General features: G+C 41.3%; 1 protein-coding gene across 1 annotated transcript in view; it reads left to right on the top strand.

Annotated features, from left to right (window-relative positions):
- Window positions 1-20,553, top strand: part of LOC106608496 (uncharacterized) — a 36,458-nt gene that overhangs the window by 6,976 nt on the left and 8,929 nt on the right. The window contains exons 2-6 of the mRNA XM_014206436.3: window positions 15,407-15,475; window positions 15,581-17,484; window positions 17,614-17,675; window positions 17,757-17,905; window positions 18,061-20,178. Of these exons, the coding sequence (XP_014061911.3) occupies window positions 15,407-15,475; window positions 15,581-17,484; window positions 17,614-17,675; window positions 17,757-17,905; window positions 18,061-20,178 (4,302 nt within the window). The remainder of the gene's footprint in view (window positions 1-15,406; window positions 15,476-15,580; window positions 17,485-17,613; window positions 17,676-17,756; window positions 17,906-18,060; window positions 20,179-20,553) is intronic.

Below are 20,553 nucleotides of genomic sequence, written 5' to 3'. Positions count from 1 at the left end.
CAATGCCATAGTAAAACGCTGTTTTTGGATATAAATATGAACTTGATAGAACTAAAAATGCATGCATTGTCTAACATAATGTCCTAGGAGTGTCATCTGATGGAGATTGTAAAAGTGCATCATTTTAGCTGGTTTTATGGTTTAGGTGACCCTGTCTTTGAATTGACAAAACATTACACACAACTCTTGTAAATGTACTGTCCTAACATACTCTAAATTTATGCTTTCGCCGTAAAACCTTTTTGAAATCGTAAAACGTGGTTAGATTAAGGAGATGTTTATCTTTCAAAGGGTGTAAAATAGTTGTATGTTTGAAAAATTTGAATTTTGACATTTATTTGGATTCAAATTTGCCGCTCTTGAAATGCACCTGCTGTTGATGGAGTGCACCACGGGTGGCACGCTAGCGTCCCACCTAGCCCATAGAGGTTAACACCCCGCCCATCCTACAATCTAAGTTAGATGCCCTCAATCTCACACAAATTATCAAGGAACCTACCAGGTACAACCCTAAATCCATAACCATGGGCACACTCTTAGATATCATTCTGACAACCCTGCCCTCTAAATACACCTCTGCAGTCTTCAACCAGGATCTCAGCGCTCACTGCCTCATTGCCTGCATGTGTAAAGGGTCCACCCCTCATCACTGTAAAACGCTCACTTAAACACTTCAGCGAGCAGGCCTTTCTAATCAACTTTGCCCGGTTATCCTGGAAGGATATTGAGCTCATCCCGTCAGTAGAGGATGCCTGGTTGCTCTTTAAAAGTGCTTTTCTCACCATCTTAAATACGCATGCACCATTAAACATTTTTAGAACTAAGAACAGATATAGCCCTTGGTTCACCCCAGACTTGACTGCCCTTGACCAGCACAAAAACATCTTGTGGCGTTCTGCATTAGCATCGAATACAAGTCAGGAACCAAGGGAAGTCAGGAACCAATATACTCAGTCAGTTAGTTAAGCTAAGGCTAGCTTTTTCAAACAGAAATTTGCATCCTGTAGCGCTAATACAAAAAGGTTTTGATACACTGTAAAGTCCATGGAGAATTAGAGCACCTAAGTCAAGCTGCCCCAAGCTGTCAAGCTCACACTGATAAATCTACGATAATCGATAATTTCAACAAGCATTTTTCTACGGTTCGCCATGCTTTCCACCCGGCCAACATCTCAGCATCCCCCACAGCAACTTGCCCAAGCCCCCCCCCCCCCACTTCTCCTTCAACCAAATCCAGACAGCTGATGTTCTGAAAGAGCTGCAAAATCTGGATCCCTAAAAATCAGCTGGGCTAGACAATCTGGATCCTCTCTTTCTAAAATTATCCACCAAAATTGTTGCAACCCCATTTAATAGCCTATTCAACCTCTCTTTCGTGTCGTCTGAGATCCCCAAAGATTGGAAAGGGGAGACACTCTAGACCCAAACTGCTACAGACCTATATCTATCCTACCCTGCCTTTCTAAGGTCTTCGAAAGCCAACTTAACAAACAGATCACCGACCATTTCGAATCCTACCGTAACTTCTCCGCTATGCAATCTGGTTTCCGAGCTGGTCATGGGTGCACCTCAGCCACACTCAAGGTCCTAAACAATATCATAACCGCCATCGATAAAAGACAGTACTGTGCAGCCGTCTTCATCAACATGGCCAAGGCTTTAGACTCTGTCAATCACTGCATTCTTATCGGCAGACTCTATAGCCTTGGCTTCTCAAATGACTGCCTCGCCTGGTTCACCAACTACTTCTCAGATAGAGTTCAGTGTGTCAAATCGGAGGGCCTGTTTTCCGGACCTCTGGCAGTCTCTATGGGGGTGCCACAGGGTTCAATTCTCAGGCCGACTCTTTTCTCTGTATATATCAATGATGTCGCTCTTGCTGCTGGTGATTCTCTGATCCACCTCTATGCAGACGACACCATTCTGTTTACATCTGGCCCTTCTTTTGACACAGTGCTAACAAACCTCCAAATGAGCTTTGATGCCATACAACAGTCTTTCCATGGCCTCCAACTGCTTTTAAATGCTTGTAAAACTAAGTGCATGCTCTTCAACCGATTGCTGCCCGCACCTTCCCGCCCGACTAGCATCACTACTCTGGACGGTTCTGACTTAGAATATGTGGACAACTACAAATACCTAGGTGTCTGGTTAGACTGTAAACTCTCCTTCCAGACTCACATTATACATATCCAATACAAAATGAAATCTAGAATCGGCTTCCTATTTCACAACAAAGCTTCCTTCACTCATGCTGCCAAACATACCCTCGTAAAACTGACTGTCCTACCAATCCTTGACTTCGGCAATGTCATTTACAAAATAGCTTCCAACACTCTACTCAGCAAACTGGATGTAGTCTATTACAGTGCCATCCGTTTTGTCACCAAAGCCCCATATACTACCCACCACTGCGACTGCCAGACTACCAGCTTTTCCACTGGTCCAGAATACAATTGCGGCGATCTTTACGCCGAGGCTTGGCATTGCACATGGTGATCTTAGGCTGCTCTACCATGGAAACCCATTTCATGAAGCTCCCGACAAACAGTGCAGACGTTGCATCCAAAGGACAGATTATTTTTACGTGCTACGCGTTTCAGCACTCGACGGTCCCATTCTGTGAGATTGTGTGGCCTACCACTTCGTGGCTGAGCCAATTTAGCTCCTGGAAGTTTCCACTTTAATAGCAGCTACAGTTGACTGAGGAACCTCTAGCAGGGCAGACATTTTTTAAACTGACTTGTTGTAAGGGTGGCATCCTATGACGGTGCCACATTGAAAGTCAATGAGCTCTTCAGTAAGGCCACTGCCAATTTTTGTCTATGGAGATTGCATGGTTGTGTGCTCAATTTTATAAACCTGTCAGCAACAAGTGTGGCTGAAATAGCCAAATCCACTAATTTGATGGGGTGTCCACATACTTTTGTATATATAGTGTATTAACGCCAACATCTACTGAGGCATATTAAAACACTTACGTTTTTTCAGACCACGAGTATCATCCAATCCGACCATTAACTGTCAATTTATGGATACGATTACGATTATGGCCATGTCAGCACACCCTTACCCTATAGGCTGTCTCATCGTCATCGGTGATCAGGCCTACCACCGTTGTGTCATCAGGAAAACGTAATCATGGTGTTGGAGTCGTGCACAGCCAAGCAGTCGTTGGTGAACAGGGAGTACAGGAGGGTACTAAGCATGCACCCTTAAGGGGCCCCCGTGTAAAGGGTCAGTGTGGCAGATGTGTTGTTGCATACCCTAACCACCAGGGAGCAGCCTTCAGGAAAGTGAGGATGCAGTTGCAGAGGGAGGTGTTCAGTCTCAGTGTCCTTAGCTTAGTGATGAGCTTGGAGGGCACTATGGTGTTGAACGTTGAGTTGTAGTCAATGAACAGCATTGTCACATATGTATCCCTCTTGTCCAGATGGGAAAGGGCAGTGTGGAGTGCAATAGAGATAGCGTCATCTGTGGATCTGTTGGGGCAGTATGCGACCTGGAGTGGGCCCAGGGTGCCTAGGATGATGGTGTTGATGTGAGCAATGACCAGCCTTTCAAGCAGTGGAGGACGGCTCATAATAATGTCTGGAACAGAGCGAATTGAATGGCATCAAACAAATGGAAACCATGTTGGAAACCATGGAAAAGTCATTTCACTGCTTATTTTTGTTAGAATGTTTATTTTTCTTTGGACAGTGAAATGACGTGGCATTACCTTTTTCTTAGTATACACACATTTACTATTATACGTTTATTTAGTTTCTAGTGTAATTGTTTTTGATCATAAATATTTGTGTTGATAAACACAAGCATGAAAACACTGATATGTATTTAAGATACTCGAGGATACTGGGGGATACTGGGGGATACTCGATTATTGGTTTAGGAAATGTAGGTAAGAGACTGTCCAAATATTTTATTTATTTTATTTCACCTTTATTTAACCAGGTAGGCAAGTTGAGAACAAGTTCTCATTTACAATTGTGACCTGGCCAAGATAAAGCAAAGCAATTCGACACATACAACAACACAGAGTTACGCATGGAGTAAAACAAACATACAGTCAATAATACAGTAGAAAAATAAGTCTATATACAATGTGAGCAAATGAGGTGAGATAAGGGAGGTGAAGGCAAAAAAGGCCATGGTGGCAAAGTAAATTAAATATAGAAAGTAAAACACTGGAATGGTAGATTTGCAGTGGAAGAAAGTGCAAAGTAGAAATAGAAATAATGGGGTGCAAAGGAGCAAAATAAATAAATAAATACAGCAGGGGAAGAGGTAGTTGTATGGGCTAAATTATAGATGGGCTATGTACAGGTGCAGTGATATGTGAGCTGCTCTGACAGCTGGTGCTTAAAGCAAGTGAGGGAGATAAGTGTTTCCAGTTTCAGAGATTTTTGTAGTTCATTCCAGTCATTGGCAGCAGAGAACTGGAAGGAGAGATAGAAGGAGAATATCAATAAATGTAATTCCAAAATCAGAGGGTTGTTCTAGAATATTATCTTTGAACAAATTAACATTTTCTAATCCAATTCCAATGGATTCTATACCAAAAAATGTCCTTGTATCTGTGAGCCACAGCAGGCATTTTTAGGGAAATGTGATGTGTGTAGTGTTATTTCTTACATTATTTGTTCAGAAGTTTTCTTGCATTACTACCTACAGATGAAAATAACGTATGGATATTAGATCGCTGGTCACTCACAAGCATTTCGACCAGCAATTCAACTTCCTTAAATTGGATGCTTTGTTTGAACTCCCCGAGGCAGTTCGATTCATCCCTGGGGCTGCTCCAAGATGCCAAAGCCAGAGAAGAGGTAGAATGAGTGGGCTCCTAGTCAGAGTCAGGAGGCGTGCATACCATCCACCACTTCCGAGTATATTACTCGCTAACGTTCAGTCTCTGGACAATAAAGTAGACGTGTTCAGTGCGAGGATCTCCATCCAGAGAGACATCAGAGACTGTAACATACTCTGTTTTACAGAATCATGGCTCACTCCAGATATTCTGTTCCCGTTCATTCAGCCAGCAGGTTTCTCCATCCATCACGTGGAGAGGAAGAAAGAACTCCCAAGGAAAAATAAAGGTGGAGGGGTATGTTTCATGATTAACTTCTCACGGTTTGATTGTGGTAACGTACAGGAACTCAAGTCCTTTGGTTCTCCCGATCTGGAATACCTCACCATCAAATGCCCACCATGACTAGAGAGAGACGCAATGAATACAGAAAAGAGCTGCTGTTTTTATAAGTAAGTTCATTTTTAGTGACCGAATGGTTGCAAGATCGAATCACCGAGCTGACAAGGTAAAAATCTGTCGTTCTGCCCCTGAACAAGGCACTGTTCCTAGGCCGTCATTGAAAATAAGAATTTGTTATTAACTGACTTGCTTAGTTAAACAAAGTTAAATAAATAATAATAATAATAAGTGATTGTTCAGCATTGTTCACACTTTGTTCAGCCCTTTTATAAGCCATAAAATGCACGTTCTACCGACTTCTACTGATGTTACAACCAGCACTGCAGCAGCAATGTTGCAGGGACTGTGAAGAGACACACACAGGCACAGACGCACATACTCCTTATAAGACACACACTCTACACACACGTAGACATGGATGTTGTATTGTAAATATGTGATAGTGGATTAGTGTCCTAAAGGAACACACTAAATGTGTTGGGTAACGTGTTATGAAATATAATGTCATGTAATATTTTACACTGTATATAACTGTCTTAATGTTGATGGAAGAGTAGCTGCTGCCTTGACAGGAACTAATGGGGATCCATAATAAACCCCAGGAAGAGTCACTGCTGCCTTGGCAGGAACTAATGGGGATAAATAATTAATACAAATACAAATGAATGACTATAGCAAAGGGTTCCGCTAAGCTTGTGTTGTTATTATTAGAGGCTTGTGTCTTTTTTAATATCTAGGACTATTTCACTTTCTCTCGTCATAGGAATAACACCATGAATTGGTGCATGAGGCAGAAATAATGCAGTGAGACTTGAGTTGCGCCATCATCTGCAAGACTGTGTCCCCTTTTCTCAGCGCAGGGTTTGAGAGCGGAGGGTCGTGAGTCAGGTGAGAGGCAGCCTCACCGTTACTCCCTGCAGGCCATCAATTTAGTAAAAAAAATAAATTATTATGCTCACTCAGCTGTGCCTCAAAAGTAATACAACAATCTATTACCAGTGTGCTTACATACCATTTCTTTTTAAATATAATTTCAAAATGGTCTAAGAAGAACAACATTGGCAGTGCAATTCAAGCATAGCCAATATGCAGTGATAATGTATTGGGCCAATAGCCTACTGCACAAACCTCATTCCTACAGAACTGTTTTTAATTGCTTAATTTTGCTTAGGGTTTTGCTTTTGAAGTCATGTTTAAAAAAATTCTGAGCGGTAGATCTCAGCTTGCATTTTTACCACAAAAAGGTTGGTGACGACTGAGCTATATCCTCCGTAAGGCAATCGACAGTGGTGGAAAAAGTACTCAATTGTCATACTTGAGTAAAAGTAAAGATACCTTAATAGAAAATGACTCAAGTAAAAGTGAAAGTCACCCAGTAAAATACTACTTGAGTAGAAGTCTAAAAGTATTTGGTTTGAAATAGTCTTAAGTATCAAAAGGAAATGGAATTGCTAAAATGTACTTAAGTGTCAAAAGTAAAAGTATAAATCATTTCAACTGCCTTATATTAAGGAATCCAGATGGCAAAATTTGTATTTATTTTTTATTGATGGATAGCCAGGGGTACACTCCAACACTCAGACATAATTTACAAACGAAGCATTTGTGTTTAGCGAGTCCTCCAGATCAGAGGCAGTAGGGATGACCAAGGATGTTCTCTTGACAAGTGAATGCTTGGATTATTTTCCTGTCAAAATGTAACGAGTATTTTGGGGTTTCAGGGAAAATGTATGGAGTTAAAAGTACATCATTTTCTTTCGAAATGTAGTGAAGTAAAAGTTGCCAAAAATATAAAAAGTAAAGTACAGATAGCCAAAAAAACGACTTAAGTAGTACTTTAAAGTATTTTTCCTTAAGTACTTTACACCACTGGCAATCAAAGAGGCTAAACAACAGTACAGGGACAAAGTGGAGTCGCAATTCAATGGCTTAGATACGAGACGTGTGTGTCAGAGACCCCAGACAATCACCGATTATAAAGGGCAAGCCAGCCACATCGCAGACACCAACGCCTCGCTCCCAGACAAGCTAAACACAGTCTTTGCCCGCTTCGCGGGAAAACACAGGGCCCCCGCCCTGAACTGAATGACTATGGCACCGTAGCACTCACTTCTGTCATCATGAATCGCTTCAAGGTCCAGATCTAATCCCAATTGAGATGTTGTGGCAGGACTTGAAACTAGCAGTTCATGCTTGAAAACCCACCATGTCACAGTTAAAGCAATTCTGCGTGCAAGAATGGTCCAAAATTCCTCCACGCGATGTGAGAGACTGATAAAACTACAGAAAGCATTTGGTTGCAGTCATTGTTGCAAAAGGTGGCACAACCAGTTATTGAGTGTAAGGGGGCAATTACTTTTTCACACGGGAATTGGGTGTTGCATAACTTTTTTACGTCAATAAATAAAATTAGTATACATTTTTAGTCTTATTTGTAAACGCAGGTTCTATTTATCTAATATTAGGTTTTGGTCGAAGATCAGATAAGAGTCAATATTAAAAATATGAAAAAAAAATAAGTCAGAAAGAGGGCAAATAATTGTTCTGAGCCTTCATGTCTCAGAATAAGAATAGACTTTCAGAAGAAAGTTCTTTGTTTCTGGCTATTTTGAGGCTGTAATCGAACCCACAAATTCTGATGCTCCAGATACTCAACTAGTCTAAAAATGGCCAGTTTTATTGATTCTTTAATCAGGACACCAGTTTTCAGCTGTACTAACATAATTGCAAAAGGGTTTTGTAATGATCAATTAGCTTTTAAAATTATAAACTTGGATTAGCTAACACAACATACCATTGGAACACAGGAAGTGATGGTTGCTGATAATGGGCCTCTGTAGATATTCCAGTAAAAATCAACCGTTTCCAGCTACAATAGTCATTTACGACATTAACAATGTCTACATTGTATTTCTGATCAATTTGATGTTATTTTAATGGACAAAAAACAAGGACATTTCTAAGTGACCCCAAACTTTTGAACGGTAGTGTACTTCCATTTGTTTTTTCAACTGGTACTGGGGTACCTTCAGAGGTGTCTTGTGAGACCTACAGCAAAACAACCGACACGTACAGTACGTGTTCGTGAGAGTCTCAACTTTCCACAGAGAGGTCGCTACAGACAGAAGTTGGCAGATCGACTGTACCGACTTCAGGCGAGTTCAAAGACACGAGCAGGAGAACAACATTGGGTTCGTGAGAGTCATCTTTCCATAATAGTTTTAGGCCAAACCGTTAAGACGCTTAAGTCGATTTTGTGAGAAGATCGATTTTTGGGATGTCTCATGGTCTGACAAACACCTCTCTAGCTCTGTCACCTTTCACTGCAGATGCATAAGTGCGATATTGGTGCATGTGGTGGATTGAGACATGCATTGCAAAAAAATTAAAATATCGCTAGCTTAAACTGCTAGATTTGTATGGAGAGTTATTTATATGCTAATTAGATTTTCGCAGGGGCATGGACATTGACTCTAGGGGGTTTAATAGCTGTGATAGGAGAAAACAGAGGATGGATCAACAACACTGTAATTAGTCCACAATACTAACCTAATTAATAGACTGAAAAGGAAGCCTGTACAGAATAGAAATATTCCAAAACATGCATCCTGTTTCCAATAGGGCACAAAAGTAAAACTGTGCATTTACATAGAAATGTACTTTATGTCCTGAACACAAAGCTTTAGGTTTGGAGCAAATCTAGCACAACACTTCACTGAGTACTACTCTTCATATTTCCAAGCATGATGGTGGGTGTATCATGTTATGGGTATACTTGTCATCGGCAAGGACTAGGGAGTTTTTTAGGATAAAAATACATGGAATAGAGCTATGCACAGGCAAAATCCTAAAGAAAAACCTGGTTCAGCCTGCTTTCCAGGAGACAAATTCACGTTTCAGCAGGACAATATATATCTATACAGGGCGAGACCCAGATGCAGACATCGGAGGCAGATGGTTCGAGTCTCTGATATTTACTGTAATCCAAAGGGCAGGCAAGAGACAGGTTGTGGACAGGCAAAAGATCATAAACCAGGTCAGAGTCGAGGAGGTACAGAGTGGCAGGCAGGCTCGAGGTCAGAGCAGGCAGTATGGTCAGGCAGGCGGGTTCAGAGTGCGGAAAAACACGCTGGTTGACTTGACAAGACAAGACGAACAGGTGACACCTGGAGATGGATGGAGACAATCACAAAGACAGGTGAAGCAGATCAGGGCATGACACAATAACCTAAACACAAGGCCAGATACACAGTACACTAAAGTTGCTTACCAAGACGACATTGAATGTTCCTGAGTGGCCTAGTTACTGTTTTGACTTAAATTGGCTTGAACATCTATGGCTGTCTAGCAATGATCTAGCAGTATTACATGGAACACATACTTACCCCACTAGACATACCACTAGGGGTCTTTTCACAGTCCTCAAATTCAGAACAAATTCAAGAAAGAGTACAGTATTATATAGAGCCACAACATGGAACATGCTATCTCATATGCTAAAACGAACAGCAAACCTGGTTTAAAAAACAGAAAAAGCAACACCTTGCGGCACAACACCTCTCCACTATTTGACCTAGATAGTTTGTGTGTATGTAGGGACAGACCAGGTGGTTTGGTCAAGACGTTTACACAGATCAGACACAGACAGAGTATGATTAGCTCGGTTTCAAGGATGTTTATTAAATAATAAATCCAAAAGAAAAGGTCTCCCCCCCTGAGACCCTCCCCGGTATACCATCTTCTGGGCTCCAGGTCTTGCTGTATCCTGTCGGGCACACAAACTCAACTCCCTCATGTAACCGTCTCCAACTACATGGAAGTCACCTCACTTCCCCTAGTCCTCTACTGTGTAATGCCCTTCTGGCAGCTTTATGGGGTTTGTACAGCTGGTGAGCAATCAGCCCTTGATTACTCACCAACTCCCAATCAGCCCCAATTAGTCCTGGGCGGAGAGCCCGTCGAGACCTGGCACTTCCAGCAGATGGAGCTATCGCCTCGTGATGTACACTCCGTCTGTCACCAGGCCTCGACGAGTCTCCCACTGGTGGTTGACCTGCTGTACGCCACAATGTATTGATACAGTTGAAATCAGAAATGTACATACACTTAGGTTGGAGTCATTAAAACTCATTTTACAACCACTCCACAAATTTCTTGTTAACACACTATAGTTTTGGCAAGTCGGTTAGGACATCTACTTTGTGCATGACACAATTATTTTTCCAACCATTGTTTACAGACAGATTATTTCACTTATAACTCACAATTCCAGTAGGTCAGAAGTTTACATACACTAAGTTGACTGTGCCTTTAAACAGCTTGGAAAATTCCAGAAAACGATGTAATGGCTTTAGAAGCTTCTGATAGGCTAATAGACATAATGTGAAGTGTACCTGTGGATGTACTTCAAGGCTTACCTTCAAACTCAGTGCCCATTCACTTGACATCATGGGAAAATCAAAAGAAATCAGCCAAGACCTAAAAAGAAAATTGTAGACCTCCACAAGTCTGGTTCATCCTCAGGAGCAATTTATAAATGCCTGAAGGTACCACTTTCATCTGTCAAACAATAGTACGCAAGTAAAAACATCATGGGACCACGCAGCCGTCATACCTCTCAGAAAGGAGATGCGTTCTGTCTCCTAGAGATGAATGTACTTTGGTGCGAAAAGTGCAAATCAATCCCAGAACAACAGCAAAGGACCTTGTGAAGATGCTGGAGGAAACAGGTACAAAAGTATCTATATCCACAGTAAAACGAGTCCTATATCGACATAACCTGAAAGGCTGCTCAGCAAGGAAGAAGCCACTGCTCCAAAACCGCCATAAAAAATCCAGACTACGGTTTGCAACTGTAGATGGGGACAAAGTTTGTGCTTTTTGGAGAAATGTCCTCTGGTCTGATTAAAAAAAATAGAACTGATTGGCCATAATGACCATCGTTATGTTTGGAGGAAAAAGGGGGAGGCTTGCAATGCCGAAGAACACCATCCCAACGTGAAGCACATCATGTTGTGGGGGTGCTTTGCTGCAGGAGGGACTGGTGCACTTCACAAAATAGATGGTATCGTGAGGCGGGAAAATTACGTGGAAATATTGAAGCAAAATCTCAAGACATCAGTCAGGAAGTTAAAGCTTGGTCGAAAATGTGACTCCAAATGGACAATGAGCCGAAGCATACTTTCAAAGTTGTGGAAAAATGACTTAAGGACAACAAAGTCAAGGTATTGGAGTGACCATCAAAAAGCCCTGACCTCAATCCTATAGAACATTTCTGGGCAGAACTGAGAAAGCGTGTGCAAGCAAGGAGGCCTACAAACCTGACTCAGTTACACCATCTCTGTCAGGAGGAATTGGCCAAAATTCACCCAACTCATTGTGGGAAGCTTGTGGAAGGCTACCCGAAACGTTTGACCCAAGTTAAACAATTTGAAGGCAATGCTACCAAATACCACTTGAGTGTATGTAAACTTCTGACCCACTGGGAAGGTGATGAAAGAAATAATTCTCTCAGGCTATTATTCTGACATTTCACATTCTTAAAATAAAGTGGTGATCCTAACTGACCTAAGACAGGGAATTTTTACTAGGATTAAATGTCATGAATTGTGAAAAACTGAGTTTCAATGTATTTGGCTAAGGTGTATGTAAACTTCCGACTTCAACTGTATGTAGGCTACAAGTGCCATTTTTAAGTGGATGTAGTTTTGTCCTTGAACTGTTCTTGTCTATTAATGTTCTGCATTATGTCATGTTTTATTTATTGTGTCACCCCAGTGTCGTGTCTTTGGCATCATTAAAACTGAATACTTATTTTCATCAAATAACTCTGTAATTATTATTACGCGATTAAACTAATTAATCATATAACTGTAATTAACTAGGAAGTCGGGGCACCAAGGAAAATATTCAGATTAAAGTTATAATTTTCCTAATATAACTTTGAGATATTTTAATATCTGATCAATTAGCCTTCGAATGAATGAATTATTCTTTACCTCACATTAGTGTCATTCCAAACATCGTAAATTGTTGGTTATCTGCACGAACCCAGACTTCACTATGAGTCATCAATACATCAATTGTCTTAACCTCTCTGGGCTAGGCGGGACGAATTCGTCCCACCTACGCAACAGCCAGTCTAATCCAGTGGCGCGATTTTCAAATACCTTAAAAATCCTATTACTTCAATTTCTCAAACATATGACTATTTTACAGCTATTTAAAGACAAGACTCTCGTTAATCTAACCACACTGTCCGATTTCAAAAAGGCTTTACAACGAAAGCAAAACATTAGATTATGTCAGCAGAGTACCAAGCCAGAAATAATCAGACACCCATTTTTCAAGCTAGCATATAATGTCACAAAAACCCAGAAGACAGCTAAATGCAGCACTAACCTTTGATGATCTTCATCAGATGACAACCCTAGGACATTATGTTATACAATACATGCATGTTTTGTTCAATCAAGTTCATATTTATATCAAAAAACAGCTTTTTACATTAGCATGTGACGTTCAGAACTAGCATAACCCCCGCAAACTTCCGGCGAATTCACTAACAATTTACTAAATTACTCACGATAAACGTTCACAAAAAGCATAACAATTATTTTAAGAATTATAGATACAGAACTCCTCTATGCACTTGATATGTCCGATTTTAAAATAGCTTTTTGGTGAAAGCACATTTTGCAATATTCTAAGTACATAGCCCAGCCATCACGGGCTAGCTATTTAGACACCCGGCAAGTTTAGCACTCACCAATATCAGATTTACTATTACAAAAGTTTGATTACCTTTTGTTGTCTTCGTCAGAATGCACTCCCAGGACTGCTACTTCAATAACAAATGTTGGTTTGGTCCAAAATAATCCATCGTTATATCCGAATAGCGGCGTTTTGTTCGTGCGTCCCAGACACTATCCGAAATGATAAATCAGGGTCGCGCGCATGGTGCAATTCGTGACAAAAAAAATCTAAATATTCCATTACCGTACTTCGAAGCATGTCAACCGCTGTTTAAAATCCATTTTTATGCCATTTTTCTCGTAAAAAAGCGATAATATTCCGACCGGGAATGTCCATTTAGCTAAACAGAGGAAAGAAAACAAAGCTTTCGGTCGACGTGGGCACGAGCCTGAGTCTCACAGTACTGTAACCAGCCACTACCCAAACGCGCTACTTTGTTTCAGCCAGAGCCTGCAAAGCCACGATTCAGCATTTTGCCGCCTTCTGAGAGCCTATGGCAGCCGTAGGAAGTGTCACGGGACAGCTAAGATCCTCACTCTTCAATAAACAGAGACAAGAAGAACGACACCTTGTCAGACAGGCCACTTCCTGCATGAAATCTTCTCAGGTTTTTGCCTGAAAATCATCATATGTTTGAGAAATTGAAGTAATAGCATTTCTAAGGTATTTGAAAATCGCGCCACGGGATTCAACTGGCTGTTGCGTAGGTGGGACGAATTCGTCCCGCCTAGCCCAGAGCATGTCACTGCCCCTGCTATAACATCTGCAAAATATGTATTTTATTTGATTTGGGTATTGACTGAGGTGGGAATCTGATTTGTTTAGTGAAAACACATACATATTGGATATATTTCTGTTGAGCTAGTGAAGGAGCAGGTTATCCTGTTTAGGATAGGGGGCAGTATTTTCACGGCCGGATAAAAAACGTACCCGATTTAATCTGGTTATTACTCCTGCCCAGAAACTAGAGTATGCATATAATTGTTTGATTTGGATAGAAAACACCCTAAAGTTTCTAAAACTGTTTGAATGGTGTCTGTGAGTATAACAGAACTCATATGGCAGGCCAAAACCTGAGAAGATTGCATACAGGAAGTGCCCTCTCTGACCATTTCTTGGCTTTCTATAGCCTCTTTATCGAAAACAGAGGATCTCTGCTGTAACGTGACATTTTCTAAGGCTCCCATAGGCTCTCAGAAGGCGCCAGAATGGGGAATGATGACTCTGCAGTCCCTGGCTGAAAAACAGTAGCGCATTTGGATAGTGGTCGATCTGAAAACAATGAAACGGGCGTGCGCATGCACGTGAAGAGTCCATTTTACATTTTCAGTCTTTGAACGAAAACAACATCTCCTGGTCGGAATATTATCGCTATTTTACGAGAGAAATCGCATAAAAATTGGTTTTAAAAAGCGTTTGACATACTTCGAAGTACGGTAATGGAATATTTTGAATTTTTTGTCACGATACGCGCCGGCGCGTCACCCTTCGGATAGTGTCTTGAACGCAAGAACAAAACGCCGCTATTTGGATATAACTATGGATCATTTGGAACCAAAACGACATTGGGTGTAAAGTACAAGTCCTGGGAGTGCATTCTGACGAAGAACAGCAAAGGTAATCCAATTTTTCTTATAGTAAATCTGAGTTTGGTGAGTGCCAAACTTGGTTGGTGTCAAAATAGCTAGCCATGATGGCCGGGCTATATACTCAGAATATTGCAAAATGTGCTTTCACCGAAAAGCTATTTTAAAATCTGACATAGCGATTGCATAAAGGAGTTCTGTATCTATAATTCTTAAAATAATTGTTATGTTTTTTGTGAACATTTATCGTGAGTCATTTAGTAAATTCACCGGAAGTTTCGGTGGGTATGCTAGTTCTGAACATCACATGCTAATGTAAAAGCTGTTTTTTTATATAAATATGAACTTGATTGAACAAAACATGCATGTATTGTATAACATAATGTCCTAGGAGTGTCATCTGATGAAGATCAAAGGTTAGTGCTGCATTTAGCTGTGGTTTTGGTTTTTGTGACATATATGCTAGCTTGAAAAATGGGTGTGTGGTTATCTCTGGCTGGGTACTCTCCTGACATAATCTACTGTTTTGCTTTCGTTGTAAAGCCTTTTTGAAATCGGACAATGTCGTTAGATAAAGGAGAGTCTTGTCTTTAAAATGGTGTAAAATAGTCATATGTTTGAAAAATGGAAGTTTGGGGATTTTTGAGGAGTTTGTAATTCGCGCCACGCCCTATCATTGGATATTGGAGCGGTGTTCCGCTAGCGGAACATCTAGATGTAAGAGGTTATATGTGGAGGTAGCTAATACGTAACAGGCACTGTAGGTCATATTTTCATGGTATTAGTTTACCTCTGCCATTTTTAACAGTTGTTGTGCTTTAACCAAATCCTTTGTATTGTGTATTTATGTCTTTAGAACATAATTTTCAAAGAATACATAAGATGAGTGTATACCAAGTTACATCAACAGCGCTCTTTCTAATGGGTAAGGGACGTGTACTCAACAGAATTAGACATCTTGGATTATATATCTATAATGTCATTGTTATTATTTTTATGAAATTACTGTTCCTCTGTTTTTGCTGAACAGTAGTGGTCATTACTATGAATCCTACATCCGCAACCAGTACAACAATCACTGATGCATCGACAAAAACTGATGAACCCACTACAACCGTAACTGATGCATCGACTACAACTGGTGAACCCACTACAACCGTAACTGATGCATCGACTACAACTGGTGAACCTACTACAACCATCACTGAGTCATCAACAACAACTGGTGAACCCACTACAACCATCACTGAGTCATCAAAAACAACTGGTGAACCAAATACAACATTCATTGACGCATCGACAACAACTGGTGAACCGCTACAACCGTCACTAATTCACCACCAACAACTGGTGAACCAACTAAAACCACCACTAAATCAACAAAATCAACTGGTGAACCAACTAAAACCACCACTAAATCAACAAAAACAACTGGTGAACCAACTAAAACCACCACTAAATCAACAAAAACAACTGCTGAACCAACTAAAACCACCACTAAATCAACAAAAACAACTGCTGAACCAACTAAAACCACCACTACATCAACAAAAACAACTGGTGAACCAACTAAAACCACCACTAAATCAACAAAAACAACTGCTGAACCAACTAAAACCACCACTACATCAACAAAAACAACTGGAGAACCATCTAAAACCTCCACTGAGTCAACGACAACAATTGGTGAACCCATTAAAATCGTTTTTGGGTCATCAACAACAACTGATGAACCCACTACCACCATCACTGGTTCATCCAGAACAACTGATGAAAACACTGCAACCGACAATGATGCATCGACAGAAACTGGTGAACCCAATACAACCATCAATGATTCAACAAAAACAACTAGTGAACCCACTACAACCATTACTGATTCATCAACAACTGGTGAACCCAATACAACAACTACCAGTGAAACTGCTACAACCATCACTGGTGTTGTCGATAACAACGGATGCAGCTGCAACAGTCATTGATTCATCAACAATAACAGGTGAACTCACTCCAACCATCGTTGATGCATCGATAGTAACTAGTGAACCCACTGCAACCATCACTGATTCATCAACAACAACTGGGGAACCAAATACATCCATCACTGAGTCATCAAAAGAAACTAGGCAACGCACTATAACATTAAGTGGATCATCGACAACAACTGGTGAACACACTACAAGAGTCCCTGCTGCGTCGACCACAACTGGGGAACCCACTACAACCGACATTGATGCATCAACAACTACTAGTGAAAACACAACAATGGTCAGTGCTGAATCGAAAACAACTGGTGAACCCACTACAACCATGACTGGTGTGTCAACAATAACGGTTACAGTTTCACCCACTACAAACATCACTGGTAGATTGACATCAACAGTTACAGCTGCACCCACTACAACTGTCATTGGAGCATCAATAACAACTGGTGAACTTACTTCAACTGTTATTGGTGTGTTGACAACAACTGGTGAACCCACTACAACAGTCACTCGTGGGTCGACAACAACTAGTGGACCCACTACAACCATAACTGATTCATCAACTACAGCTGGTGAACTCACTACATCCATCACTGAGTCAACAAAAACAACTGGTGAACCCACTATGACCGTCACTGGTGTGTTGACAACAACTGGTGAACGCACTACAATATTCACTGGTGTGTCGTCAACGAGTGGTGCATCAACAACTACTGGTACAGCTGCACCCACTACAACCGTCACTAGTGCATCAAATGCCACCACAACTACAATAGCTACTCCTGTCATCACTACTGCCATCATCACAGCCACAACAACTGCAACTACCGCTGTTGCAATCATTAGGTTGCCTGTGGTGTTCCGGTCCAGAGGAGAGACATTTACCTCTGATCTATCAAACCCATCATCTCAGGCCTTTCAAACCCGAGCATTACTGATTAAAACTCAGGTGAGCCTCCTAAAAGAATGAAGATGTGAATGTCCAAACGAAAGGGGTAGAAAACAGTAACACACTCAGCTTTTAATCAACAGTAAGTTGTTTGTTTAAAAATCATCTGTTTCTTGTTTTGCCTTCCAGGTTGAACCTTTCTATCAATCAGCTTTCACGTCTTTCAACAGTTTGACTGTGACAGAATTCAGGTGATTTTTTTGCATTACATGTATGTTTACTTAAATTGATCTCACTTTCTATCTAACATGTTATCTCTCATTTGTTCCCAGCTCTGGATCCATCATCAATACTGTAAATGTAGCATTCAGCTCCCCCTCTGTCCCTAATATCACGGAGATTGGCACTGTTTTGATAAATGCTGCCCAAAACATCACAGCTTTCAACATTGACCCCTCCTCAGTGACAGTCAACAGCACAGGTAAACACATTTATTTATTATATCCTATTATCTGGTAAATGAACAGCTTGCACGCCGTGTATTTTGTACACCATTGTATCAAGTGTCGTTACATTACAGAGCAACAAACACACGTCATATTTTCATTTTATCATTTTTTCCTTTTTCTGTTACAGCTGCAGCCACAAAAATACTTACCAGTGCAATAACAACGAGTGGCTTATCGACAAGAACTGGTGAACCCACTACAACCGTCACCAGTGTGTCGACAATGAGTGGTGCATCAACAACTGCTGTTACAGCTGAACCCACTACAACTGTCAATGATGCACCGACAACAACTGGTGAACCCAATACAACCATAACTGATACATCAACAACAACAACTGGTGAACCCACTGAAACCGTCACTGGTTCATTGAAACTAACTGGTGAATTCACTACAACCGTCACTGGTGTGTCGACAACAACTGACAAACCAACTACAACCATCACTGGTGTGTCGATAAAGTTTACAGCTGCACCCACTACAAACGTCACTGGAGCATCAACAACAACTGGTGAACTTACTTCAGCCGTTGTTGGTGTGTCGACAACAAGTTACGAATCAACAACTACTGTTACTGCAGCACCCACTATAACCGTCACGGGTGTGTTGACAACAACAGGTGAACCCAATATAAACGCTACTGGTGCACCAAAAACTACTGATGAACCCACTACGACCATCACTCGTGTGTCGACAACAAGTGGTGAACCCCCTACATCCATCACTGGTGTGTCGACAACAACGTTTACAACTGTACCCATTACAAACGTAACTGGTGCATTGACAACAACTGGTGAACTTACTTCAACTGTCATTGGTGTGTCGTCAACAAGTTATGCATCAACAATTACTGTTACTGCAGCACCCACAACAACCGTGTCGACAACAACTGGTGAACCCACTACAACCGTGTCGACAACAACTGTTGAACCCACTGCAACCGTTACTGGTGCATTGACAACAACTGGTGAACCCAGAACAACCATTACTGGTGTGTCGGCAACAACTGGTGAACCCACTGCAACCATCACCGGTGTGTTGACAACAACGGTTACAGCTGTACCCATTACAAACATAACAGGTGCATTGACAACAACTGGAGAACTCACTTCAACCGTCACTGGGGTATTGACAAGAACTGGTGAACCCAGAACAACCGTCACTGTGGTGTCGACAACAAGTGATGCATCAACAACTACATTTACTGCAGCACCCACTACAACCGTCATGGGTGTGTTGACGACAACTGGTGAACCCACTACAACCGTCGATGGTGTGTCGACAACAACTGATGAACCAATTACAACTATCAGTGGTGTGTTGATAACAAAGTTTACAGCTGCACCCATTACAAACGTCACTGGAGCATCAACAACTGGTGAACTTACTTCAACTGTCATTGGTGTGTCAACAACAAGTGAAGCATCAACAACCACTGTTACTGCAGCACTAACTACAACTGTCACTGGTGTGTCAACAACAACTGGTGAACCCACTGCAAACATCACCGGTGTGTTGACAACAACGGTTACAGCAGTACCCATTACAACTGTCACGGGTTTGTCGACAACAACTGGTGAACCCACTACAACCATCACTGGTGTGTCGACAACAACTGGTGAACCCACTGCAACCCTCACCGGTGCATCAACAACTAATACTACAGCTGCACCCATTACAACTCTCACTGATGCATCAACAACAATGGTTACAGCTGTATCCATTTTAACCGTAACTGGTGCTTTGACAACAACGGTTAGAGCCGCAGCCACTACAGCCGTCACTGGTGTGTCGACACCAAGTGATGCACCAACAGCTACTGTTACTGCAGCACCCACTACAACCGTCATGGGTGTGTTGACGACAACTGGTGAACCCACTACAACATTAACTGGTTCATCGACAACTACTAGTGAACCCACGACAGCCGTTACTGGTCCATTGACAACATCTGGTGAACCCACTACCACAATCACTGGTGTGTCGACAACAATGGTTACAGCTGTACCCATTACAACCGTAACTGGTGCATTGACAAGAGCGATTACAGTGGCTCCAAATACAACCATCACTGTTGTGCCGTCAACTACTGATGAACCCAATTCAACTGTCACTGGTGGGTTGACAACAACTGGTGAACCCACTACAACCGTCACTGGTGCATCGACAACAACGGTTACAGCTGTACCCATCACATCAATAGGTGGTGCATTGACAACTGGAGAACTCCCTTCAACCGTCACTGGTGGGTCGACAACAACAACAAATTACGTACATTTCAGCTGTTTTGCCTGCTCGTGCTCTGTAATACACATGTTGTTAATGTGAGTGTTCTATATCAGAATGACACAGTTCTTCGCGTTCTAATGCTGCTAACCCTGTGTTTGTAGCATCTACAGTGCATTCAGAAAGTATTAAGACCTCTTGAATTTTTCCACATTTTGTTACATTACAGCCTCATTCTAAAACTGATTCAATTGTTTTTTGTTCCGTCATCAATCTACACACAATACCCAATAATGACAAAGCAAAAACTGTTTTTTAGCAAATTTATAGAAAAATTATAAACTGAAATATTACATTTACATACCGTAAGTATTCAGACCTTTTTCTCAGTACT

Source organism: Salmo salar, chromosome 07 (genome assembly GCF_965601325.2).
Source record: "Salmo salar chromosome 07, fSalSal1, whole genome shotgun sequence".
Classification (NCBI taxonomy): Eukaryota; Metazoa; Chordata; class Actinopteri; order Salmoniformes; family Salmonidae; genus Salmo; species Salmo salar.
The sequence above is the reverse complement of the archived record's forward strand: the minus strand, read 5'-3'. Positions and strand labels throughout refer to the sequence as shown.